The following is a 15,224-nucleotide window of genomic DNA, read 5'->3' as shown; positions in this document are numbered from 1 at the left end:
AATAGACACATTTTCTAATACCAAAATATAAGATTAAAATACTGAAAAATAAAATGTTAGTGTGAAATAAGGTTCTTTTTTTTTTACATCAAAAAAGGAAACATTTTAGACTTGCTTTTCTTGTATAAATCCTCCTATCTCATTAATATTTACAACTTTCCAGAGTAGCTTTTATGAGACAAGGAGGAAATCCTCTTCTGAGATATGAAGTCAGAACCTGAATGTAGATGTTGGACAAAGCAGTCCTCAGCCACAAATCTGTCCACCAGCGCTAGAGAGAGTAATGCTGTATTTCCAACCTTGAGATTTTTCATTACCTTTTCCTCTAATTGGATGTAAAATTCTTTCCAAGAATATTCTACTTGTAAAAATGATTTTATTCTAGCTACAAAACATTTCATTTAAGAAAACCACATTTTATATCATTGTGTGAAATGCCCCCAAAAGCCATCAAGATAAGGAGACATTGGATTTTAAAAACATTAATCTAATCATACGCCCTTGAAACAGTATGACCATTTAACAGAGTGATGTTATATCCTTATATTTGTCTGCCATGAGATGAAAGGGAGGCAGATGGTGATTAATAAGAGTTCCTGAGCTTCTAAAGAAACGTTTAAATGAAATGACTAACTGTTTAAAAGAATGAATTCTTCAAGAACACCCTTTCTGTTCCATTGATGTCTTTCATCCCATCTATCTCCTTAGGAATCTCAGGCAGAGAAAAAAAAGGCTTCCTTTAAGCCACTGAAAAATGGGATCTGATGGAATCTTCCCGTAACTCCCGATGTTTCCCAACGTTACTTTCTTCTTGCTGGTTTCGCCTCTCAATGGTTATTCTGTATTTCTTCCTGGGTAAAGGGAAAGTGAATGTAGTAATAAAACCTCACTTGGTTACAAAATACTATGGCTTCTCTTACAAAGAATGCCCCAAGGGACATCTGGGTTTGGGTTGATAAATGAGAAGTGACAGAATATGAAACCCTGGTCAGAGATTAAAGTAGTGTGCCCCAAGGCGTAATGCCCTTATTCAAGGAGGAAAATTGGCATGCTTTCCAGAAATGCCATAGAACAAGACTTCCCCTTCTTCCCTGCACGCCTTGTGGGTTAGATCTTGTCTATTCTGCCGCAGAAGCTCTCCCCAACTCCTAGGATATGCCCTAGATAAAGATCAGATTAAGTGTACTGTGACCAAAGGAACAGGAATACAATTGTTCCACAAAGGGTCACATACGCCAGAGTTACATTTCTATGCAGGAATGAAGAAATCTTCATCTAATGACTTACGAATAAACCACAAACTCAACCACCAAAGATGACAAAGGAATGGACTGCCCTCACAGTATGGGACAATCAGTATCTTGAACACACATAAATCATTACAATTTTACAAGCTTTGGGGCTTAACCACAGTGGTAACTAAGCAAATGGCCTTCTCCCAAATACTGAGCACAGATCAGCCTGAGAACATGGACTACTCGGAGTTCCCTCTTCCTCTTTAAGAAGGTGAACCTAAGTCCCCTATTTCTGAACTGGAGAAAGCCAGAGGACTGGGAGGTTGATTTCCCCATTTGTCCAGACTCCCTTTCCCCTTATACATTTGGTGGGTGGTAGGAATTCTTGTCAGAATATCTGTGATCACAAGATAGCTGTGACTCTGGCCCACAGGGGGATGCAATAGAAACCCTTGATCCCAATACCCAGAATGCTAACCCACTGACCACCAAAGCTGGGGCCAACCAAAAGAATGGCTTAGGTCTTTTAACCACCATGTTTCTGGGTTAAAAGAAAGATGTGGACAAGTCACAAGGAGCATCATGCAAAGACAAGTGACAAAAACAGTAAAGGAGAGTGAATTTTAGCTTTATAAAGAGTCCTCACCTGAAAAAGTAGAAGGCCATTAGCAAACCAGCTCCTAGTAAGGCCCCCACAACAATTCCCGTCACCGCCGATTCTTCTAGGCCACCTGCTTGAAAAAGAAACATAGATCATCAGAATTCATTTTGAGAAATAGAAATGCTTCAAGTTTCATTTTTTGGAAGGTGTTTCTCAATTTCCCACTTGAGACAAATTTTACTTGCTTTGTAAGAAAGATTTTCTTTTTTTTTTTTTTTGTGACCGGTAAGTGGATTGCAACCCTTGGCTTGGTGTCGCCCACACCACACTCAGCCACTGAGCGCACCGGCCATCCCTATATAGGATCCGAACCCGCGGCAGGAGCACCGCTGCGCTCCCAGCGCCGCACTCTCCCGAGTGAGCCAGGGGGCCAGCCCGTAAGAAAGATTTTCTAGGGGATCCTGCACCTTTATTCATATCTTTTTGCCTAGTGTGAAGCTTAAGAAGCATTTGAGAAAGTACTAGATAAATGAACACACTGCTACAAGAGAGTGAGCACAATAGGAATAAAACAGATTCAAAAAAAATTGAGGGAAATTGCAAACTGATGTTTTCAGATATATCCATAGTCTTTTGAGTTTATAGTCAAAAAAGACAACTGGATGGACCATGGGACTGACCCAGCACTTCTCATTTTCACATATGGATGGTGACACTTCAAAGTGCTGGAAGATTTGTTGAAAAATACATTGGGTCAATGTTCTGTTTTTAGATGTTCTCTCACCAAAGCCAGAATTCCATGTCAAAATGTCCTATATAGCTTTGTGAAGATGTGAATAACAATTTGAAATGACCAAGTTCAATAGTGTCACAGTTATATAAAAATGATAGCTAGCTAGCTTGTATATAAACAGTTTCGTATATACAGGGCCTTCAGTGCACTATCTAACTTAATCCTCCAAACAGTCCTAAGAGTCGGGTACATTTTGTCCATTTTACATAGGGAAAACCTGAGGCTTAAAGAGGTGAAAGAACTCTTCTAGGATCACCAAGCCAGCAGCTGACAAGGGTGGGATTTCAAATCCAGGCCCAATGACGCCAGAGACTGCGTTCTTAACACACTTCCTCCTTCATTCCTTCCCTTAATTATTGCATAGACGTAAATACATACCTCACAGTTTGAAAGATGGTCCTCAAAGTGTGTATTGAGACATCAATATACACTTTGTTCTCCCTCACTAACTTATAAAAGGGTCTCTAGAGAAATGGTTTCTAACAATTTTCCTATTTTAAGCTATTTGCGTGAACATCCACTTTCTTCCCTATTTATGTATGAGGCTGTAACAAATTTTAGACTTATTTCCCGATTTGTAAATTTTCAGGTGTTGAAGGGACGTTATCTGTTTGGTTCTGAGGAGTTGGAGGATAACTACAAACTTTGAAAATCAGAACAAGATTTGCTACAAGAGATGAATAGGTAAGTGACATTTAGAAGTTGATATTTTAATTTTTCCTAAGAGTGGAAACCTCAAATAGCCAAGAATTATAGTATGAGATGTAAAAATTGGGCAAAGCCTTTTACCATTTTGTAAGAGAAGAATGGAAGGGAAGAAAGACCCGGACGTCTCTGATAAAAGTGAATACCAGTTTGTGAATTGTTCCCTTTTGTTTTAGCACATCAGAAAAAGAAATGTGAACTTTCAGAATGTGAACTCCTGGAGAACACTTGTGTTTTAAATTTGCATTATACTATAAATAATATAAATTTATATATTTGAAGAAAAACAAAAATATTTCAAAATCAACTTGCATTATACTAGAGATGATGAAAAACCCAGCAAGTTAAGGCTCTAAACTTACATGATTTGCAAGGAGAGCTGTTTGTGTGCTCCACAATTCTAGTTTCATCTATTCTCAGTTTTAAAGGGCCCCAAGGATATTTGACGTTCGGCCGCATTTCAAAACGACCTTCTTTTCCAAAGTAATCACCAATAACCTATATAAAGGCAAAAAAGCAAATATACAAATTGAAAGGCTAAAGTTATCTGTTTCCAAGTAGAGTTACACGGCTTCTCCCAAAAATGCACAGCCTGATGTGGGTGCTGAGGAAGCAGGCAGCCTGGCTGCAGCAAAACGCCTCCTGCAGGGCAGGCACAGCAAGCGCTTCGGAAGAGCAGGGGTGTGGGTGGCTCCCTGCTGAACACACTGACTGTAACAGGATGTTTCTGGACTTGGTAAGCTGAGATTTGAAGTCGCTCATGGTGCTGTCAAGGTGGGCATAAGTTAGCTCCACATGGCAGAGAAAGTGGCCGAGTCCTGCCAGCTGCCCCTGGGTATTCTTCAGTCACCACTACCTAGTGGAAAGGCAGGATTTTTGTCCCTAGGGAAATAATAATCTCAGAATTATTGGCTTTTCCCTTGCTTGTGGAATAGGGAACTGCCCCGCCCACCTGCCACAGAGCAGCCCATGTGGTCAGCCCTCTGTGAGGCATGTGTAATTCCACGGATGTGCGAGGGACAGCCAGGGCCCACTGTCTACCCAGGTAAGCATATGACAGGTACGTGGCCTCACACCCCTCCATTAGCTTGGCGTATAATTAAAGCATTAAAGAGTATCTTTTAGGAACTTCCTGTTTCACACTCTTCTGGTTTGCAGATTATTCCTTCGGGGTTTAAACTCTCCTCTCTGATGGATTCTCCCTATTTGCATCCTAATTTTCAGGCTGAACTCTCTCTTTCAGTTACCTCCTTGGGGCCCTGGAAAATCATTATTCTTTCATGGTTCCATTCCGGGGTCATCCCTGAGTTTCTGGTTAAAACGACTGTTCAATCGGCCCTGATCTAGAAGTGCCTTCCCACCCAGGCTCTCAAGATTCATTTCTCTTTTGTCTGGACATAAGCACACAGCTCCTGGGTGGCCTGTTACTCTCCTCCCTTCTCTCCTCCTGACAGAGGCCCAGCAAGCAATCGCAGCCTACGCCGGGTCGTTGCAGAAAGAGTTGCAGACCCTCACCAAAATATAACAATTGCTGGCGTGTACCAAATGCTTTACAAACCTTAACTACTGCCACCTCATAATGGACTATACAGACTATTGCTACCCACCTTTTCCAGAGGGGGAGATTGGAAAACAGATGAGACCCAGACCACTCAAAGGGTAAAAAATCATCCAGTAACATAGTGAGGGCAAGTCCTGCTGCCCTGACCCCTCCCACAAAGGCCAGGTATATGGGTACAATGAGGAAAACAGCAAGTCCCATATGCCAGGTCCAATAAAGGGCTCTGGGAGCAATGACCCTGTATGAGACCAATCAGGAAAACACAGAGGAAGTGGCATTATTTGCTGAAACATTACATATTTGTATAATTTATAAATATATACATATATTTGTAACTTAAAGTTTATATAGTACTTTTCTAGGTTTTGTTTTATCTAGTCCTCACAGTAATCATGTGACATCAGCAAGGAAGACATTATGATTTGCATGTTAGAGCTGAGGAAACTGAGACAAAGAGTTCACTCTCGCAGTAAGCATATGACTCATCTTTGTGTCCAGAGCACCCTTTTCTCTTAATGATGTTGTCATGAAATTACATCATCTTTTGAATTATTAATAGGTGTCAATTTTGTAACAAGCCACAAAAAAAAAAACCCTCAAATTTTAAGGGAATAAATACAGTTTCAGTTTACCTCTTTAATCCTACAAACCTCTGGCAAAGAACTAAGGTGTAATTCTTGATCACTTGAAAGGTAAGATTTCCCCACATAGAAGATACATGGAAATATTACCTGAAGTTTTCCCTGATACCCTCAACCAAAAGTGAGCTCTCCTTACTTGGAAACTCCCAGCTTTCAACTCATCTTTATTCGAAGGCTGCTTTGAGGACAACTCTTTGGTTACCAGGACAAATGCATTCTTGGAGTCCCAACATGCAGAAGGAGCAACTGTTGCAGAAGTGTCATTTGCTCACCTCCTGGGTGCCCGCTTCCGTGTCGGTCATGGCTATCACAGAGAAATCCCCATATCGGTCTCCGTTGGCATCTATGGACACCTGCCCGGCGATACCTGCAGGACAAGAGGTGAAGAACTCAATGTCAGTTACTTAAAACCTCTGTCTGCCAACAAAAACAAGAAAATAATTGACAGGATTTTTTAAACAAACTCATGCCACAGGGAATCTCATCAGACTCTGAGCATTTTTGTTGGCATTTGGAAAGACATTGCAATTTCATCTGTGTCTGCATTCCTGAATTCTTAACATTTTTACATTTAAAAAGAAAAAGAAATAAATGATCTTCTTTGGGGAATATGTTTTTTAAAAATTAAGTCTAATCCTGAAAGCAGCATGCTTATCCCAGAGTTTTGTATTAATTTTTTTAAATGCAGAGAAGTGAAGGTGCAGTACATTCAGAGACTTGTCTTAGGTTCTAGTTACCACTGGACAAATATTATGAAATAAAAATCATCCCAGGCCCAGGACTAAGTGAATGCACTTTACTAAGGGCTGCTTTAATACACAGGAGAGCAGAGGGTCTGCTTCATGGGTCCCCAGAGCCAATAGCTGAAGAAGAGCTATTCTTCTTTATCCCGATTGTGTTCTCCATTGTTTATCCAAATGTTATCTGGAAAATTACTAGGTACTGAACTAGTGCTGCAGCTGAGGCTAAAATGAATTGGACACCTTCTCTGCTCAAGAGAGGGCAATCTGGACTGGGGATTTAGCTTGTTCACACAGGAATCCAACTGATTGCATTTGAATCCCAAATTTTACATTTACTATCTCTGTGACCTTGGGCAGGGTATTAGCATTCTAAGCCTCAGTCTCCACAACTGTAAAATGGGCATAATAGTGCCTCTCTACCAAGAGGCTTTGGAGAAGATTAAATGAGATGAAACAGGTAAAGCACTTTCAACACATGTTCAAGAAAATTTAGTTATTTTCTCCTATAGTTCTTATTACTGTCACTATTATTATTACTATTTATTTTATAGTTACTAGTACTATTACCATGCTTGAAGTCTGGTAGAGAACACCTGACCATGCCCACACTATTCAGAGTAGGAGCTAGCACATCAAGTTGGAGAATTAAGGATGACTCCGTAAAAGCTGGGATTTTATAGGGATGTTGGAGGAAGTCTATGATTTGGTCAAGCAGCAATCAAGAAGTGGAAATATTCTAGGCAGAAAAGCTGGCCTAGTTGTATTTACAAAGGCATGGAGGCCAAAAAAGACCAGAGGGACCATGACGTTTCTGGGGAGACGGCTCCCCTGTATATGGAGGGGGCAGTGAGATGTAAGGATGGTACAGGGTGGCCAAAGCATGAGGGGCCTTGAACATCCACTTGCTTTGGCCAGCAATGGTGGCTTAGAACAGCTAATCCATAAAAGTAACTATATATTGTTGGCTGATATTAAATATGTCTGTATCACAATTCTTATTCACTGAATAAGAGAATGCATATAGCAGCCACATGCTCATTAACTAACGCCTCTTGTTTTCTTTCCTTTTAAACTGTGGGAGAGTTCAATGGAATTCTTAATTGGTGTTTCTATTGATATGGTTCCCTCCAGAAGTACTGACTCCTCTAGTAAAATGAATGTCTGGGGAAAGGATCCCAAGGGAAAGTTCCATCCTCTAGTGTGGTTTGGAGAGTGCAGGTATTTGGGTTCACTGTCCTTCGGGTTGCGGTTTGAACCCAAAGGACTTTCCAGACTTTGGTCTACTTTGCCAGAAACAGAATGGAGCTACCATTCCTCTAGATTTTTTGTCTTCTTAATACAGACTGGTTACAAAGGATATATCTATCTCAAACTCGTGTGTCTCTGACAGCCTGTAAAACTTTTAAGTGATATATATGATTTTTTTAAAAATATATTTACCTACAAACATAATGTCTAACCAAAACCATTGTCATTCTATTCAGAGGTGTTTGTAATGATGTGTCCTGCTAAATGTTTTGCAGAATATTTTATAAGACAAGGTGGCCCTAGTAATCCAAGACCTCATTACACCTTTAAGCTATTACAATTCTGCCAAGAAATGGGGTGAGAACCCTTGGGGTAGCCGATTAGCAAAGTGAGACTTCATCTGAGAGTATCGTACATAAGGTGAGATTGTCAAGCTGACGGCAGAATTTTCCTGTACATAAGTAATGAGACTTTCCACCCTCATTTCTATTTGCCTGTAATGAAGCTCAAGGTTTGAGCCACCGTCCTATTTACCTTGTCACTCTCGCCTCTCACACAGAGGAAATTCAGCTTCTTCCCAGGCCATTTATTGAAAGACTTGAGAGTTGATCACAGGTTTCATGGCAATAAAATCCAAATTTGTCAAACAACATCCAGAGTATTTTTCCCTTGACAACTTAATGGTCACTTACAGTGACCATTCAAATTAAAATTGTTTTTATTTTTAGAAGGTTAGGGTTTTTCTTCATACATGTACTTTAGAGTTCTTTTGGGGCCTACCCTCAAATGGGCCATTGTTCAGCAAATTAAATGGGCTCTCCAAACAATTTAAGCCTAAAATGGTCCTTGGCTTCAATTATCTTTACATTTGGACAAATGTGATTCTAATTTTAGAGTGTACTATACAGTTGATTGTTTTAAGACTCATATCACATGTAGACCAGGCCTTAGAATGGAAACATCAACTGGACCTATTGGAAAATTTAGCCCATGCCCTGAGTCTAAACAAAACTACATTCCAGCCATCACGGGCACAGGCACCTGCCTGTCCCTTAACAACCTCCCTCAGTGGTGCCCTCCAGCATCCCCCAACTCTGGCTCCTGTCCCTCTGACAGAAGACCAAGAACAAATGACCACATCAGGTAGTGAGTAATAGCTAAGAATGGGATGTGGCCTACCAAGGTTGTGTCCACACACTCCAATTTCTCGGTTATTGTGCAAAAGTTCTGGGAAATTGGCTCTATCCTAATTTGCCCCCTGAATTATCCTATTTGATCCTAACTCCTCTGCTGAAGCAGTCAGAGTTAAAGCAAGATCATCCCCAAGGCTTACATGCCCATGTCCTACAATCTGTCTAAAGTTAAAAGAGATGTCACCCTGGTTTTGAGTAAGACATGGCATTCACTAAAACCACCAAGGAGAAATGAAATCCACCAATTGCCACCAAAGCTACCGCCCAGACAACTCTAGCTGGAGCTTGACCCCTCCTTACTGTCTACCCTTTCTTATGACTGAGCACAAGCTGAGGCAATGAAGTGGACAGGAGTCCCAACTGAAAAAAAAAATGTGCCCCAAATCTAGACTTGGTAGTACTTGTTGCTATTATTGAAAAATTTCATAGAGAGGGTTACAAATAAATATATGCATACCTCAATCCATTAAAGGACTCAAAGGAAGAATTATCATGATGCGGAACTGAAAGGCCCTTGTCAATCATCAACTAGTCCAACCTACTTACTGTACATGTGAAGAAAGAGAAGCCCAGAGGACCGAGGTTACTAGCCAGTGGCTAGGATGCAGGTTTCCTGACCCCTGGTCCAGTGATTTGCACTCTACGTTAATGGTTCTCAAATGATGCCCATCAGCATGCTCCAGTTTATTTTCCATGCAGCAGCCATAAGGACCCCTTTTAAAGACTCAAGGCAGATCATGTCACTTGAAACCCACGGGTGGCCTTCTACGTCACCACAGTGGAGGCCAAAGTCCTCAGCAATGCTTCCAGGTCCACATGATCTGGCCCCACTGCCTCCCTGGCTTTGGCTCCTATACACCACCCCGCATGTGCTCCATGTCAGCCTGTCAGCCACATTGACCTTCTTGCTACTCCAGGGACATTCTGCACTCTACCACCAGATGCACTCAAGGTCTCTGCATTAGCTGCTGCCTCTGGAATGCTCTCTCCTAAACATCTACATATTTCTCTCACCTCCCTCAGTTCTCTACTCAAATGCCACTCAGAGAGACCTTCCCAACCACTTTAAACTAGCAGTCCCACTCTTCCCTCCCATCACTGTCTACTTCCCTACCCTGCTTTACTTTATATCCCCTGAAATGGCATTTTTATTTGTTTGCTGCCTATCCCCTCCCCCAAAACTAGCATGTAAGCTCAGCAGATTGCAGGGAACATCTTTAGTTGACTGCTGAATCCTCAGAACCTTGAATAGTGCCTGGCATATAGTCAGTGCTCAGTGAATATTTGTCAAATGAATATAAACTTGACATCTGCAAGGCTCTAGCAACTACATCATTTCCATATTGAGTCTCATGTTAGTTTTCTTTGAGTATGTGAGGTAGAGGAAACCAGCCCTTTTACATACATTGTTGGCAAGAATATAGATTAGCAGATCATTATAGAAGATACTTGGTAATATCTCATGCACTTTAAAAAGTACCAACATGCTTTTGAACCAAGAAATCCTACAACTAAAAGTGTTCCCTGTTGGAAGTACTCACAAAAATTTATCAAAATGTGCAAGAGGGTTTTGACAGCATGTTGCATAATAGCAAAAATTGTAAACTGAAGTGTCCATCAATAGGAAATTGGTTAAAGAAACTCTTCTACAACCATATGTGAAACAACATGTAGTTATTTTTAAATGTGTTGGATGTATGAGTGCCTATATAGGAAATTCTTTCGGAAGATACTTGGTAATATCTCATGCACTTTAAAAAGTACCAACATGCTTTTGAACCAAGAAATCCTACAACTAAAAGTGTTCTCTGTTGGAAGTACTCACAAAAATTTATCAAAATGTGCAAGAGGGTTTTGACAGCATGTTGCATAATAGCAAAAATTGTAAACTGAAGTGTCCATCAATAGGAAATTGGTTAAAGAAACTCTTCTACAACCATATGTGAAACAACATGTAGTTATTTTTAAATGTGTTGGATGTATGAGTGCCTATATAGGAAATTCTTTCATTTGACATACAAGTAAAACACCTAAGATGAAAAATGGCATTCATAATATGATCCTTTTTGTGTAAAAATTTTAGATAATATATATAATTGCATATATGCTGGCAGGAGGCATAAAATACTTTTTGACAGAATCACAGGAAATTGTTACTAGTGATTGCATTGGGGATAGGGGACAAAGATGGGAAGGAAAGCTTTCACTTTTCATTTTGTACATTTTTGTGTTGTTTAAATTTTCTAGCCAAGAATAGTCTCATTCTTGTGCAATTTTTAAATGTCAACAGAAGTATTTGACATACAAGTAAAACACCTAAGATGAAAAATGGCATTCATAATATTATCCTTTTTGTGTAAAAAATTTAGATAATATATATAATTGCATATATGCTGGCAGGAGGCATAAAATACTTTTTGACAGAATCACAGGAAATTGTTACTAGTGATTGCATTGGGGATAGGGGACAAAGATGAGAAAGAAAGCTTTCACTTTTCATTTTGTACATTTTTGTGCTGTTTAAATTTTCTAGCCAAGAATAGTCTCATTCTTGTGCAATTTTTAAATGTCAACAGAANTGTCAGCCTGTCAGCCACATTGACCTTCTTGCTACTCCAGGGACATTCTGCACTCTACCACCAGATGCACTCAAGGTCTCTGCATTAGCTGCTGCCTCTGGAATGCTCTCTCCTAAACATCTACATATTTCTCTCACCTCCCTCAGTTCTCTACTCAAATGCCACTCAGAGAGACCTTCCCAACCACTTTAAACTAGCAGTCCCACTCTTCCCTCCCATCACTGTCTACTTCCCTACCCTGCTTTACTTTATATCCCCTGAAATGGCATTTTTATTTGTTTGCTGCCTATCCCCTCCCCCAAAACTAGCATGTAAGCTCAGCAGATTGCAGGGAACATCTTTAGTTGACTGCTGAATCCTCAGAACCTTGAATAGTGCCTGGCATATAGTCAGTGCTCAGTGAATATTTGTCAAATGAATATAAACTTGACATCTGCAAGGCTCTAGCAACTACATCATTTCCATATTGAGTCTCATGTTAGTTTTCTTTGAGTATGTGAGGTAGAGGAAACCAGCCCTTTTACATACATTGTTGGCAAGAATATAGATTAGCAGATCATTATAGAAGATACTTGGTAATATCTCATGCACTTTAAAAAGTACCAACATGCTTTTGAACCAAGAAATCCTACAACTAAAAGTGTTCCCTGTTGGAAGTACTCACAAAAATTTATCAAAATGTGCAAGAGGGTTTTGACAGCATGTTGCATAATAGCAAAAATTGTAAACTGAAGTGTCCATCAATAGGAAATTGGTTAAAGAAACTCTTCTACAACCATATGTGAAACAACATGTAGTTATTTTTAAATGTGTTGGATGTATGAGTGCCTATATAGGAAATTCTTTCATTTGACATACAAGTAAAACACCTAAGATGAAAAATGGCATTCATAATATGATCCTTTTTGTGTAAAAATTTTAGATAATATATATAATTGCATATATGCTGGCAGGAGGCATAAAATACTTTTTGACAGAATCACAGGAAATTGTTACTAGTGATTGCATTGGGGATAGGGGACAAAGATGGGAAGGAAAGCTTTCACTTTTCATTTTGTACATTTTTGTGTTGTTTAAATTTTCTAGCCAAGAATAGTCTCATTCTTGTGCAATTTTTAAATGTCAACAGAAGTTGCTTGAGTGTCAAGATTATCGGCCATGTTTTGTTGTTGTTCTTATACTTCTCTGTTTTGAAGAAAGCAACAACTAATATTCACCACTTTAAAAGTAAAATAAAAGCAGAGGGCTCAAATGGACCTGCTAATCATCTCAAACCACCAGGTTTAAACATCACAGCTAATATTTTCTGAGTTTCACAAAAACCAACATAGTCTTAACAAGGGAATGTATATCTAGGTTTAATATTTGTTTTAAAATTGATCATAGAACTCTTCACAAATGGATTGTTCTCTTGTGAATAAGGCTTGTGTCAAATGTAATTTTAAGAAGTATAGAGCTGTTGCTTAAATATCAGAGGAGGCAAGGTATTTCCTATTTCAATGGGACTTTTTCAACACATTTTTATATGCCTTATCTCATTGAATTCTCACAACAAGCCTTTAAGAAGTGGATTGATCTCGATTTGTTATCCACACTTTATAGCTGAGAAAAGACAGACACTGGAAAAGCCCCACAGTTGCAACAGAGAAAAACAGAACCAGCAGGTCAACTGACTGCAGCATTGTCACCTTGTAGACTGAATCCCCACCTTCAAACGTTCTGTTCCAAGTCTGCTGGATAATTTTCCCTCCATCCTTCTTGCTGTAACCATCTCTGAGTACTTCCTGTAATGCCAGGACGTAGAGGAGGATGGCATCATGGAATCCTTCAACAAACATGTTAACCTGTAAAGAAAACTTCACTGGGTGATCCCAAACACCAAATGACTCAATTTCAGGAATAATATAAGCAATACAAATGGTTAACAAGTTAGACTCAAGGTCTGTGAGCAATGGCAGAGGTGGGCAGAAGGGTAGCTAACAAGAATCACGTCATGGTTTTCCTGGCACTAGCTTAGTGAAGAAAACCCTGTGCCAATTTGAGGATTTGGAGAGGAGGCGAAACATTACAGAACTCCAGAACACTGTACCTGTTGACCAGGTTAAGTACCCCAGGTGTGTTGGCCTTTGCTGACAGTTCCTTCTGCACAGGTGTCCTCCTTCTTTTCCACGTCTGCTCCCCACCCCGAGCCATCATGACTGCAACCTCCCCCTTGAGGTCTTCTCCACCATCAACAGCCCTCCTGATCTCTCCATGCTCCAAATGTGGAGCATGACTAAAAGAACAGTGGGGATTCATTCATTCATATTCAACTACTGGTGAATGTCTACTAGCATGCAGGTGCTAAGAATGCCAAGAAGAGTGGGCACTGCACTTCCTGCCCACCTGCCCAGAGTCTGTGTCCTCTCTTCTATCAGCAATAACATCTCAGTCTCTATTCCCAATTTGTGTTTGGCGTGGCTCAAGTGCATCTGGCCACTCCCTACCCCCACCCGCTGCCAAGCTCCAAGGACAGGAATGGAAAACAGGCTTGGACTGTTGGTATAGCCCAGTTGAGTCCTGGCTCAAGTAAGATAACCCTTGCCCTCAAGAAACTTACAGTTTCGCAAATGTAAACACTGGCCATGTAAACTTGGGGAAGTTTCTTAATCTCTTTGACATTTGTTTTCTTCATCTGTCTATTGACCATGAGACTAGTACTGGCATCAAGAGACAGTTGCAAGAAATACAAGAATTCACTTACATAAAGTGCTTAGTATTATAACACCCAGCTGCTATGGACTGAATGTTCCCCCAAAAACTCATTGAAGCTAAAATTGTTTCCCTCAATGTTCCAGGTATAACAGCACTGAGACAGTGGGAAGTCCTATTATGATAATTGAAATGTAGGACTTTGAAGAAGTAATTAGATTATAGGACCATGCCATAGTGAATGGATTAATAATGGAGGTCAAGGGTGCAGCTCTGAGGGCTTTAAAAGGGGAGTACATGAAAGTCTCTCTCTCTCTGCTCCACCATTTTCTACCGTGTGAGACCCCAGCATTGCTGTAAAGCCATTACCAAAGAAGAATCTCACCAAATGTGTTCCCTGGACTTTGGACTTCCCAGCCTCTGAAACTGTAAGCAACAAATTTTGTTTTCTTTATCAATTACCCAGTTCCAAGTATTTTGTTATAAGCAACAGAAATGGACTAATACAGAAAATTGGTATCAAAGAAGTAGGGTGTTGCTTATAACAAATACTTGAAAACATGGAAATGGCTTCAGAACTGGGTGCTGAGGAGTGGCTGGAGGAATATGGAAGAATGAGCTAGAAAAAGCCTAGATGCTGGTGAAAGTTTAGAAGGCAAGAAAACCAGGGAAAGTTTGGAATGTTTTAGAGATTGGTTAAACGGTAGTGCCTGAATGCTTATGGAAATATGTACTGTAAAGACCCTTCTAAGGAGGAAGAAGGGACTTATTAGAAACTGGGGCAAAGATCACCCTTGCTATGAACTGGCAAGGAACTTGGCTACATTCTGTTCAAGCCCAAGAGTTTTATGGAATGTGAAACTTCAAGTTGCTGAGCCAGAGTATTTGGTGGAAGAAATTTCTAAGCAGCAAAACATTCAGGAAGCTGCATGGCTACTTGCAACAGCCTACCCTGAGTTGTGGCAGAAAAGGCATGCTATAAAGCCAGAATTTATAATTAAAAGGGAAGCAGAGCATAAGATTTAGAAAATTTGCAGCCCAGCCATGTGGACCCATTACCCTTTTGTTGTGGCCTACTTATCCCATTTTTTTTTTATTTTACCTTATCAATATACAATGTAGTTGATTTTCGTGTCCCTTTACCAATTCCTCCTTTCCCCCTCCCTCCCCCCTCCCCCATCAACATCATATCTGTTCACTTGTCTTAACAAGTTCAAGGAATTGTGATTGCTGT

At 40.2% G+C, this 15,224-nt stretch overlaps 1 protein-coding gene across 2 annotated transcripts in view; it reads right to left on the bottom strand.

Moving 5' to 3' along the window:
- Window positions 1–356: 356 nt before the first annotated feature.
- Window positions 357–15,224, bottom strand: part of NPR3 (natriuretic peptide receptor 3) — a 75,320-nt gene continuing 60,452 nt past the window's right edge. Inside the window, exons 5-9 of one of the 2 annotated variants that reach the window (XM_008584398.1) lie at window positions 13,008–13,143; window positions 5,809–5,903; window positions 3,697–3,832; window positions 1,882–1,969; window positions 357–851 (exon numbers count right to left, since the gene is read on the bottom strand). In XM_008584398.1, coding sequence (XP_008582620.1) covers window positions 740–851; window positions 1,882–1,969; window positions 3,697–3,832; window positions 5,809–5,903; window positions 13,008–13,143 — 567 coding nt within the window. In that variant the 3' untranslated portion in view covers window positions 357–739. The remainder of the gene's footprint in view (window positions 852–1,881; window positions 1,970–3,696; window positions 3,833–5,808; window positions 5,904–13,007; window positions 13,144–15,224) is intronic. The other variant, XM_008584399.1, reaches the window with a different exon arrangement.

The sequence above is a fragment of the Galeopterus variegatus genome, unplaced genomic scaffold (genome assembly GCF_000696425.1).
Source record: "Galeopterus variegatus unplaced genomic scaffold, G_variegatus-3.0.2 Scaffold3256, whole genome shotgun sequence".
Classification (NCBI taxonomy): Eukaryota; Metazoa; Chordata; class Mammalia; order Dermoptera; family Cynocephalidae; genus Galeopterus; species Galeopterus variegatus.
Note: the sequence above shows the minus strand (reverse complement) of the source record. Positions and strands in the feature narration are given on the sequence as shown.